General features: G+C 38.9%; 1 protein-coding gene across 4 annotated transcripts in view; it reads right to left on the bottom strand.

Annotated features, from left to right (window-relative positions):
- Positions 1 to 7,133: 7,133 nt before the first annotated feature.
- The window catches only part of grb14 (growth factor receptor-bound protein 14), a gene marked incomplete at its 5' end in the record, with an annotated part of 86,109 nt that continues 80,417 nt past the window's right edge, over positions 7,134 to 12,825 (bottom strand). For all 4 annotated transcript variants that reach the window (XM_084421577.1, XM_084421576.1, XM_084421579.1 and 1 more), the window contains 4 exons: positions 7,134 to 7,391; positions 8,649 to 8,742; positions 8,868 to 8,955; positions 9,044 to 9,113. In XM_084421577.1, coding sequence (XP_084277703.1) covers positions 7,245 to 7,391; positions 8,649 to 8,742; positions 8,868 to 8,955; positions 9,044 to 9,113 — 399 coding nt within the window. In that variant the 3' untranslated portion in view covers positions 7,134 to 7,244. The remainder of the gene's footprint in view (positions 7,392 to 8,648; positions 8,743 to 8,867; positions 8,956 to 9,043; positions 9,114 to 12,825) is intronic.

Consider the following 12,825-nt stretch of genomic DNA (forward strand, 5'->3'; position numbering starts at 1 on the left):
GTGTGAGGTAAAATGACACAAGCTCTTGAAGCTCCGCCCCCTGTGCCGGGAGCAGCAGCTCATTTGCATTTGAAGGAACAGACACCAAACGGTGCGTTTTTGCTCACCCTCAAAAAGTGACAACTTTTTCAACATCAGAGACTTATTTTACATCTTGTGAAAAGGGCATTATACCACCCCTTTAAAACATAGAACCAATAAACAAATGGAGATGAAAATGAAATCATGTAATTATTATGGTTAACAAAATATACACTGTTGGCCAATCTAATTTTTTCAAGTCAGGTCACCTTTATTTATAACGCTTTACACAATACAGATTATTGCAAAGCAGCTTTACAGTGATAAAAGGAAAATTGTTCAGCTGAAGTCAGTTCAGTGTTGATTCAGTTCTGTTGTAAAGATCGTCAATTACTAAATCAGTTAATTTAATCTATAAAGCAGAAGCAGAAAATTGTGATCCAGCTCAGTTCAGTTCTCATGCAACAGGCAGATCAATAATATTGTTGAATATTAAATGTCCCCAACAAAGCAAGCCAGTGGCAAGGAACCCAAACTCCATCAGGAGACAGAATGGAGAGAAAGAGAAACCAGACTCAGTCGTGCAGTTCTCCTCTGGCCAACAAATGAACATGGTGTGATTATGATTCAGGCAGCATCACAAGTCAGAGTTCAGATCAAGATCGGGAGTGTTTAAATATTCATCCAGTTCCTTTTGCTTGAAGATGAATTCATCACGCCAGTATAGAGCCGAAGTTGGCCATAGGATCTGTGGATTGGACCTGTCTGGTTCTCGTGGTCTCTGCTGAGGATCTGTGTCGATGACTGTGGTGTCGACGAGGCCTTCACAGGGGATCATCTAGTAGACATGACATTCAGGGCTGTGTTTTGGTCGTGTTTATAGGTGCAGGTCCACCATCTGATCTGGATATGGACCAGATCCGGTATAAAGGTAGAGACACACCAAACCGACGCCAAAGAACTAGTGCTGATGAAAGGTGACTGTGATGTCGCCTTGTGTCGGGCACACGCGTTCTGAGCCTGCATGTGTGTAAAGGAGCCCAGCAAGCAATTTTGTGTTTAAAAGACGTCTAATAGCCGTCCAAACACAGCCCAGACGTCTAGGCTAAAACAAGGCAAAATTTGGGCTGTCATTGAAAATTTAATAGACGTCTAAACCATAGCCCAAGAATAGACTAGTCATCAATTAGATAACAAATGCAATGAGTGAAGAAATCAATATAAGCACCTTATAATCACTGTTTACTTTGCTTACATGATGGAATATCATACATCTCGCAAGTTATTTAGGCAAAAAACGACATGTGACCAAATTCAAGGTTATTTTGGCTAGAAGTGTGTTACTCATAGCCGGACTATATCGGGTCTATAGTTAACCTAGACTGTGAAATGACGATTATTGCTTGCTGGGAGATAACGATCTATTTAAGCAGATATATTCGTCATTTAGAAAGGGAAAGCGAAACTAAGACTGCAGGTATACAATCCATAAACAAAGCAGCGTTTGCTTTCCACTCCGCTCATGTTATTATGAAAATATTAGCGCCGTGGAATGCATGACGTAAAATTACAACAGCCTTCTGTCTGTGCCGTCATGACTTCTTTGCTCGCTTTCATCATTTTTGCTCTTATTCTCGTGCACTGACTCGTTCGCTAAACTGAACTGTCAATCAGAGTTCTCTCTCTTAACTGACGCCCCGACGCCGATTCTACATTGAATCGGCCAAACAAACCCAGACTGTGTCCAGAGCCCGTCTACGGGGAGCCTTGGCACTTCCTATTAGCCCCATTGTATCGATCTTGGTTGCAGTTCCATTAGAATTCCACTGGGGGCGATCGCGGGCGAGCGCAGACTGAATGGGAGTCTATGGGGCTAGACGGCTAAATGTGTCTCTTTCACCCGATTGCCGTTGAGAAATCTCAGATTTGAGTGTAGGTTTTGCAAGTTCAACATGGGTTATAGGTCGAAAGTTGAATGAACGAGTACTTATGTCCTTTCGATTTCTTACAGGTTGAGTTGTTGTTGCCCATAACACGCTAGCATTCTGCTAATGAACGCTGATTGGTCAGTGAAGGACTGATTACGACCAGAGATACCGCTTGATGGCATCGTGGCATCCGAAGCGGGACCAGAAACAAACAAAACAAAAACTCTTCTAGCACGTGTATTTACCTGTGTCAGCTGTGTTGTCGATGCCTCGAGAGAAAAGAAAGTGCAGAGCGCAAAAGCACCAGAGTGACTGAAGGATTGCCGTAAAGCAGTATCTCTGGTCGTACGATGTGTATGACGTCATTGACACTTTAAAAGCAAATAAGTGACTCTAAAAAATCTAACACCCAGCAATGTGTCATTTCTTTGCATCTCCTTTCGAATACAACATTCAAATTACTAGACAAAAAATGACATCCTGAGAAAAGTGGATTCTGGGGGTGAAACCCCATAGACTCCCATTCATTCTGCACTCGCCTGCGAGCGCCCCCGCATGGACAGAGACGTGTTACTGCAGCCAGTCCAGAAACCGGAAGTAACCAGAGAGTGCCAATTCTCTTCCAATTAGACATTCTCTGCTGTGTCCGACTAGACTAGAGCCAACACTGAAAAAACGAAGTCGGCTGATGCTCAAAAACGGCCAGACGTTGCTGGATGTGACAGACAGACTAATACTAGTGTAGATGTCATTCTTCTAAGTACATCGGGTGTTATAGGAAGTGTTCCCGCCCGGTTCCGGTTGACCGAATTTATGCAGCCTAACAATCATTGAACTGATCTGAATAATAGAAATTGATCGTGTGTAACCAAGCAAATCTTTCTATGCAGAGAAAGCTCTTGCAGAAGTTTCCACACGTGTTGCTTTGCTTTCCCCCTTCTGTCCAGTTCATCCCAGGCCAGTTCAGTTGGGTTCAGGCCATCCATCATTTGATGTCCAGTAGTTCTGGCATAGCCTGGAGGTTTGTTTCTTGCTGTAGGATGAAACCTTGACCCACTAGGTGTATACCTGAGGATACAACACCACGCTGTGAGGATGCTGTGGTGTTTTTGCTTCAGGGTGCCACTCAAATCACAGACTCTGGATGCAGCAAAAGATCCCCGGAGAATCGTACTTACTCCTGCATGTTTGACTACTGGTGTCACACAACAAGGGACCATCCTTTCACCTACTCAACAGTGTACAGAAAGCCTGTGTGATGAAGTTTGATCATGATCCAATCATCAGTGGACCACCGGTGGTCCTTCACGGCTCATTTTCTTATTCAGAAATTGCAGGTCTAAAACGTTTGACCTATTTATTGAAACCCGCAAAAATAATTATGTGTGTATACGTTTCTTGGGGGCTTTATTGCATCCTGCAGATGATTATGACATATTTGACGGCCCATGTTTGTGTGGAAAATTATGGAAAAATACCGATAGGCCTATGCGAAATAAGACATGAGATCATTTTGGGATGGAACAAGGTTTTTCAAGTTTATTTGCTGTCAGTGTCATTAAACATCAGGAAATAAAAGTACAAAAATGTGTTTCATATTTAAACAACATCGTTCAGTGTCGCACTGAAAACAATAAGGAACAAACATTGAATAGTGAATCTACTCTAAATGAACAGACACACGGTTAGTGAGGAGAAAACATTTGATCTGACTGGCATGTGCTGGAAATATGACTGTAGCGATATGACTATGATTTTGATGCTTTAATACTGTGATTCAATCAGAAGCACGAGCATGTCCAGGTCAAATTTCACTTCAAGAATCCAAAAAATAGAAAAGAACGAAATATATTTTGCATGAATAGTTTATTTTACGATGATTACCATTACCACACTTTACAATTTGAATATCAAATTATAGTATTGAGAATTCCATTATGTAATGCAGAAAATAATTGAAATTGAAAAGTATGTAATAGTGAAGAAATCATCCTAAAAAAAAAAAATATATTATGTAAATTAAAATTGATTCCCTCTATTTTTCTTTTTCTTTTCACATGAAATATGACCCAGTCCTTGAGGTTTTGTGAGAGTTCACTGTACAATTACCATGAAATAAGGGTGTAAAAAAACAATTCACATACACTCCAGCATTCACACAGCTGTAGAAAAAAAGTCTGATCAGAAGTAGATGGATATGACAGCAATAACAGATCTAAATATCAAAAAAAAAAATAATAACAAAAAAGCAATAAAACAAAAGTAACAGTCAGAGAAATCTTATCATATACTGGATAAGCTTCAACATCAGAAATCAAAAGTTACCAGTGTCCCAACTACAGTGCAATTATGACCTTGGCCATCAGATTTTTTTTTCTTTTAATACACAGCTGTAAAACAATGTATAATATTGTGTTCGTTTAACAAGTCATTCTACAAGAAACATACACAGAAAAAATCAAGAGAGGACGCAGAAAACACACCAGTTGTTCATTTCTACGACAGAAATTGCAGCCCGTGACAGTTATTTGGACATCCATGAATGTGCAGCTTATTTGTTTGACTTACCTAATTATTTATTCTAGAAATGCTTTAGTCTACAATTATATTGGCTATTTAAAACAGATCCTCGGTAATTGAGCTCTTTACGCCAGATCTGTGTTGTCAGGTTTGTTTTCATAAAAAATGAAAGTTGTGCATCTCCTGGAAAAACCGTCACTTTTGATCATTTTACTTACAAATGTTCCAGTTCATGTGCGTAACACCGATTACCTGAATTCTGCCATGTGTCTCTAAAAATCAATTTCAAATGTACATCAATTGTTTGATCTGCCATCTGCCGTGACGTGATTTGTCTCGCCCACTCGTCCATGCGTGCCGCTCTTCAGAGTAAACCGTGTTTGCCGTCACCGGGAAGCGTTCCACAGCAGAGGATAATGTCAAGTGTTCGTACGTTCGTTTGTGACGGGTCGCTGGTGGCGGGTACAGATCAGGACATTTCTCCCAACAAACACCATGTATCACGTCAATTATAAAATACCTGAATTTTTCTGACGCATGATTAAAGGATAGAAAGGAACCCCTGGAAAACAGCAACAGTTTGAGCTTATTAAGTGTTCAGATTATGGCTATACCGCATGTTTTACGCCGAGTGCAGACGCCACAGCTTTTTCTGTCCTGCGGCAAACATCAACTATAAGTCACCTGTACGATATTCATCTAACTTGGGTCATGATTGACTGGGTGTTTTAGATCATTATGGCTACTAATTGCTCTAATGTTTCCAAAATGGATGCTAACAAATAGGCTTTTAATCACTATAAACCTTTCTGGACTTTTTAACGTTTTAGACACTTTCAGAAATCGATTTCGTCTTCTGCTGAAAGTATAGGGCCTTTTCCCATTCTGACATTTTCTCTATGTAACTTTAAAAATATATATATGAAGAGTTCAGATGCAAAAGCCTCTAAGTGCCATCTGAAATTTTCTTCTAGAATGATCATTTTTATCAAGCTCGTATATTTAAGTTCAGTAATTTCACTTAACTGACAATTAATAGGTAATTTGCATTGCCATTTAAGTGAAATTATTGAACTTAAATATATGAGCTTGATAAAAATGATCATTCTAGAAGAAAATTCCATTCTCTTCATATATACATTTTTTTTAATATTTTTTTTATCTATTTTAATATGATGATGAATTATTATTATATTTCAATGTAACATTTAATGTAATTAAATAAAAATATTAGCTACAATACACTTGTACGCTACGTGAGCAATAGGTTGCTGGCTGCAGTTCACTTAACGGCCACCGGTGTCGCTAATAACAAGGGTTTCGGAATTCTACATATAGCCCCTTTAAAGGGATACTCCACTTTTTTCGGAAATATGCTCATTTTACATCTCCCCCAGAGTTAAACAGTTGAGTTTTACCGTTTTAGAATCCATTCAGCCGAACTCCGGGTCTGACGGTACCACTTTTAGCATAGCTTAGCACAGATCATTGATTCTGATGAGTCCAGTAGCATTTCTTTCAAAATGACCAAAGAGTTTCAATATTTTTCCTATTTAAAACTTGACTCTTCTGTAGTTAAACCGTGTACTAAGATCGACGGAAAATGAAAAGTTGCGATTTTCTAAGCCTATATGGCTAGGGACTACTCTCATTCCGGCGTAATAATCAAGGAACTGTGCGGCTGTACCATGAGTGCAGCAGGCGTAATGATATGACGCAGCGCCTGAAAATAGGTCTAATAGGTTAGACAAACTTAGTCCCGGTCACGTTGGAAGAAGTTACCGAGCTGGGGACTATTTTCAGGCGCTGCGTCATATCATTACGCCTGCTGCACTCATGGTACAGCCGCACAGTTCCTTGATTATTACGCTGGAATGAGAGTAGTTCCTAGCCATATAGGCTTAGAAAATCGCAACTTTTCATTTTCCGTCGATCTTAGTACTCGGTTTAACTACAGAAGAGTCAAGTTTTAAATAGGAAAAATATTGAAACTCTTTGGTCATTTTGAAAGAAATGCTACTGGACTCATCAGAATCAATGATCTGTGCTAAGCTATGCTAAAAGTGGTACCGTCAGACCCGGAGTTCGGCTGAATGGATTCTAAAACGGTAAAACTCAACTGTTTAACTCTGGGGGAGATGTAAAATGAGCATATTTCCGAAAAAAGTGGAGTATCCCTTTAATATTATCTAATAGACCTGAGCTAACATGAACCACTGTATTTTATTAACTAACAAAGATTAATAAATACTGTAACAAATGCATTGCTCATTGTTATTAAATGTAACTTAATGTGACTTTATAGTAAAGTGTTATCAATAATTGTAATATTTTTATATAATAATAATTACATTAAATGTTACGTAAATACAATAATAATTGTCGTAAAAAAATAAGGGGTTGTAATTTGTACCTTATTCATGCTGAAAGAAATGTTTTACCCAAGAAAAAATCGTAGCATGTGCACCCGACTTCAGTTTGTTCACACCAGACGGTCTGCCGTTAAACATTAGCTTTGATTGATAGCTTAATAAGGTGGTCTCATCCACACTGAGAGTGTTTGTATCAGGATATAGTACGTTATACATTGCCGCACCACAGATGATCATCCCTTGGTGAATATTAGGGTCCTCAAAAGTCCTTTAGTAATACTCATCCATATCAAACACACAGAGTTCAGACCCTAATGCTCATCAGAGGGTGGACAGTGAAACTGTACAGGACAAAGTCGGTTTGTGTTTCCTGTCGAAGGCACAAGCTGATGTCCAGAAAACCTCAGAGGGAGATGCGGGCACAGTGATGTTTGAGCTTACAGGGAAGAACGCCTCTGTTCAGCTGGTAAAACTCAACTAGTTGCAGAAGGTCAATGAAGCGTGTGTGTCCGTCGTCCAGGCTGTAGAAGAGCTCGCTGTTTTCTTCAACCTGACACAGTCACAAACACATTTAGAGTGTTACATCCACACACATATTTTACAGCATGATGTGTAGAAATGATATATATAGACAGTATATATAGACAGATCTGTATATGACTCTCTTAATATGGTGATTTTGCCCTGTTAAAAGCACACAACAATGTAAAATTTTTACATAAACTGTTGAATTGATACTCAAATCTCTTGACTTTATACTGTAATATTGTCTATATTTTATAGATAGATAGATAGATACAGGGCTGTTGAATGCTTGACGAAAGTTCTAAGGTATGCAATTATTTTTAAAGGTCCCATATTGTACACCTTTCTGAAGTTTTATTTAAGGTTTTGATGTATATATATATTTACAATATATTTTTACAGCTCCTTTCTCAGGAGCTCTGCCAAGAACAGGTCGATTTTGGCCTGTCTACTTAATATTCATGAGCCTCTCTTCTGATTGGCCTGCTGTTTTCTGAGTGAGCCACCATTGGTGGGGGTGATGACTGAAGGCGGTGACTGAGTAGTTCTGACATCACACTTATACGGAAGTCACAACGGCTTGTGAAAAGGCACAGCTACTTTATGCAGGCTGTGTGCATTTGTCTGTGGATCGACTGTTTTGAAACTCATATGGTAGTTTCATCGCCCCTAGACCTCTGTTATCATGAGAAAAGCCAGGAAATTTCAGTTTTGACAATATGGGACCTTTAATGAAACTCATACTCTCTTTCTCCCCCACTCAAACACACACACACACACATACAGTACGAGCACACACTCGCACAGAAACGTTTTGTCAGCGCTGCTCTGCTGATTTTATCAGTAAAATAGAAAAAACTTGGACAACAATGACATTTCTCTCTAGCGAGGTAATAACGGCGCTGATCTTGAAGCAGTTAAACTTACAGTTTCGCTATTAGTAGAGACGCTGCTGCCGAACACTGTTGAGAGACTCGGGTAATTCACACACATGTAATCTCTCTCTCTCTCTCTCTCTCTCTCTCTCTCTCTCTCTATTTTTTTTCTATTATTCTGTCAATGGCTCAAACCTCCATTACTAGCTATAAAATTACGTTTAGAAATTAGTCCAACACACAAGAGAGTTTTAAGGACCAAAACCTGACAAATGTCTTGAAATACATAATTTGAACAATGTTTTGAGGTGCGGTAACCGTAGTATAAGCTGAAAATGTACATTTTCTCATACATGCATTGCATTATTTTCAATGGCCCGTCGTCAATTATTCCTTACTTGACTTACCGGTACAATCTGAAAGTGTTTGATTTTCTGCGTATGGCACAGTGACAGAACAAATGTCCTCGGGTTACTTTGGCTGTCCCTCACCAGAAACACCCTGGGAAGACAGATATTTACAAATGCAGAAGCTTTAATTCAAGTTCATCAAAAGTTAGAACAGAAGTCAGAGCTCATAATTTCCTTCATCTTTTGCAGCATTTCGGTAGATGTAAATGAACATACCCATCGATGAGGCCCTGCTGAGTGATTAATTTCTGAGCCTCGTCCCGGGACAGTTTGCTGTGAAACCACGGCTGAGCCACATGGATGGCTAGAGAAGGAAATGACATCATTATGTCAGGAACATCACTTTTTTATTTATTTATTTTAATATATTTTGTTGACGTGTCTGTGCTGACCTATGTTGGACATGGAGCTCTGAGAGGCGGATGGACTACCATGAGAGCTCAGTCTGTGGCAGCTTTTCCTCTGGAGAAGAACAAGAGAACACATAGATTTAAACACTCGGGTTACACTTTATTTTTAAGGTGTCATTGTTACAGTGTAGTTATATATTTAAGTACTAAGCAACTACATTTACTTACTATAGGGTTAGGGTAGGATTTGGTTGAGGGTTAGTTGCATGTAATTATGCATAATTCACTGTTATTACTATGGTAAGTACATGTAACATATGTAACAAGAACACTGTAAAATACCAAAACCAAAACTTGTTACACAATGCATTACAAAGCACAGCGAACATACAGAATACTGCATTGTATACACTCTATACTGCCCATGTTTTTATACTGTCAATTGTAAGTGAAAGCTAGATTTTTGTCCAGTACCCCGATTTTGACCTGCGTTCTGTTAGCTTATTGAAGTGCGCATGTGAGATATGTGAAAGGAAAGCGTCTTTATACTGCAGATTTAAACACATTCAGCGAGTGTTTTTCAGTAGGGGAGGAGAAACATACATCGCAAACTCGTTGTGCAGCCGAAGGACAAGTGGTACAGTTGCATTAGTAGGCATTATCCCACACCAAATGTTTCAAACAGTATGAAACATTGAGCATGTGCATTACATGCACACCAATACGCCGATAACTACCAAAAAAAATAAAAAATGCAATTCAGTTACCTGGCAAGAAAACCGCGTTTACAAGACTGTATTAAAAAACAGGTTATTTCCCGGTGATGACGTCAAAATGTAAGCATCCACGAATTTCATTCAGAGTATTCTATTTGTATTATGTAAGTTGTGAAGTTAAATAAATCATTTCAAGTATTTCACAATGTCAGCGAAAAGCTTGCACAGACTCATTCTCCTCTCATATCTGCAGTTTCTGCAACTGTACCACTTGTCCTTCGGCTGCACAACGAGTTTGCGATGTATGTTTCTCCTCCCCTACTGAAAAACACTCGCTGAATGTGTTTAAATCTGCAGTATAAAGACGCTTTCCTTTCACATATCTCACATGCGCACTTCAATAAGCTAACAGAACGCAGGTCAAAATCGGGGTACTGGACAAAAATCTAGCTCTAAATCTTTAGCTATTTATTACTTTGCGCAGATAAAGGAAAACTGTAGGGATGCACGATGATATCGGCACAACATCGGTATCGGCCGATAAAAGCTTTAAATGACCATCATCGGCATCGGCCGATATGAATATTTCTGCCGATGAGCCTTGCCGATAGGCTGGCGTGTTTCCTATGTGCACGTGACGACCGTGAACATAGCATGAGTGCCAGCAACTTAAACTTCCAACATGTGGAGGCATTTCTAGCATGAGCATCAGTTTGGTTTGAGATGTGCTGGGGACAGAGACGCATTCGCAAGTGCGGGTAGAATGCCGCAGTATTTTTTTTTTTCTTTCGTGCAGGTCATGTTTCGAAAGACGATGTCCTGTAGCTTACTAATGTAAACTCTCCAAGCTACTATGCTCTCCACAGAGCATAAAATATTCATTTTATTTTATTTTTCGTGTTGGCATTTATGAGGAAAAACAGTGACAGTTCTCGGTTACAGACGTGAACGCTCTGAAAGCGGCACTGATAGAGACTGCTTTAAAACTTCCACAGAGACCTCAAACAGAAAGCACAAAGCCTTTCTAAGTGAATTTCGTTTTGTATTAATTGTATCTTAATTTTAAAAAATGTTTCTAAAAGGATTTAGCCTAATAAATAATAAGTAAACCAGATAATAGATATCACGACACAGAGGCGCGCGCGTGAACTGGAGTTCGTCTCATAAATGAAACGAAACTCAGCATATAGCTTACTTGCCTCACAGACCTGATAAATATATCTATTATCTACAGAACGTTTGAAATCATATTTTTTAAACATAACAATTCAAAACGAAAGAAAACTATGTAATCCGAAATGTGCATTTCTCCCTGGCGCGTTCACTGTGTCGGCTGCAAAGATGAAGTTGACTGACTCGCGAGCCTACTCCGAAGATCGCGAGTCAGTCAACTTCATCTTTGCAGCCGACACAGAAAACACTTGTTTATTAATAAACAATTAAAATGTCTCCTTGCTATATTTGACATATTCATAATCATTACTTTTGCTCTTCTCTGTGACAACTTTTAGTTGCTTTATTGCAGTGTTGTGCCTGAACGCGTTCATTGAACGATAGTTCATGAACTCGTTCATATTTTGGGCGAACGTGAACTGAACGTACCGCATTACTGCCTGATGAACGTTACTGTGAACTCGTTCATTCTGGTGTCTGTGAACGGCACGCTCTCTCAGTTTAACTTCGTTCAGTAGGATGCCAGATTTCTATAAAGCCTTCCAGGCTAAAACCCACCATAAACCGCCCTTAATATGTAGCGGAAAAAACACCCAATCTGGCAACACCAGCCACCCGTGTTCGACCTCTTGTTCGATCTCGTTCATCAAAATGAACAAATCTTTTTTCGAGTCATTTCGTTCATTTAAGGGGCTTTAAATGTTACTAACTGGCAAATTCCCCGAACACATCCACCTACGCAATCTTGATCATATTCTGAATTAAGAAATCATTATAATGCAGTCAAAAATCGTTTACAGGGAACATAAATAATTACTTCACCTCGAGTCTTTCATGAACGACTCATCACTTACGTTACAAATCAAAACAAAAAGCAGCAAGGAGGCGTCGTATGATCATTTAAACGAGTTTTATGATAAGGTCGGTGAAGATGGGAAAAAATCTGACGCATATCTTCAGTGTTAAAACTGATAAAATAATTGTCTGTGGGGGCTGTGGTAATCATTTTGAAAAATAATATCTCGCAACAACATGGAAAAAAAGAACTATGAACTAGTTCATTTTTGGAACTGTGAACTTAGTTCAAAATTTTGAGTATATGAACTATGAACTGAACTAGTTCATTTTAAAATTTGTGAACTGAACTTTGAACTAGTTCATGTACGTTAGAAAGTGAACTTTCCCAACACTGCTTTATTGGCAGCGCCACCCTTACATGTTACAGTACATGAACGGGTCACCACCGCATCAGCACCGAAAACAGGGGAGCATTTGGTAGACCTAGCCTGTTCAAGTAGGAGAAGAGGAAAAAAAAATTATTTGAATTTTTTTTTCTATTTATTTTACTTCTAAGGACTGAAGTTTAATGTCTGAACTTAAAAATAAACTGTGGCAATGGCATAAATAATTTACCTATTTTTCAGGGGTGAATGTCTGTCTACATTTGTAAAATTATACATATATGGTAGAATCAAATGTTGTTTTGTTTGTCTTGTAAATTGCCTTATCTACAACACATGAGTGTAATACAGTAAAGGTAGAGAGAGACTTGGATTTCTCTTCAGTAAAATTAAAGTGTAAATATATCAGGGGGAAAATGTGTATATATCGGTATCGGTATCGGCATCGGACAAAATTAGTTTGAAAATATCGGCATATCGAATATCGGCCAAAATGCAATATCGTGCATCCCTAGAAAACTGTTTAACACGTTTACATGACCACACACATTGTCGGCTTATTAAGCATAATCGGTTTAAGAAAGTGCATGTAAACGCACTCATTGTCGCCTGTGAGTGGCACCCTGTTATTCCTGTATATTCATTTCTTAAAATACCTTACATTTTCATGACTATCTGCATAATCCTCATCATCTTCTTTTTTTTCCCCAAAATTGGCAACACTTTAAAGGAGCGTAAATGAGTTTCTGTCTTC

Source organism: Rutilus rutilus, assembly GCF_951802725.1.
Source record: "Rutilus rutilus genome assembly, chromosome: 10".
Classification (NCBI taxonomy): Eukaryota; Metazoa; Chordata; class Actinopteri; order Cypriniformes; family Leuciscidae; genus Rutilus; species Rutilus rutilus.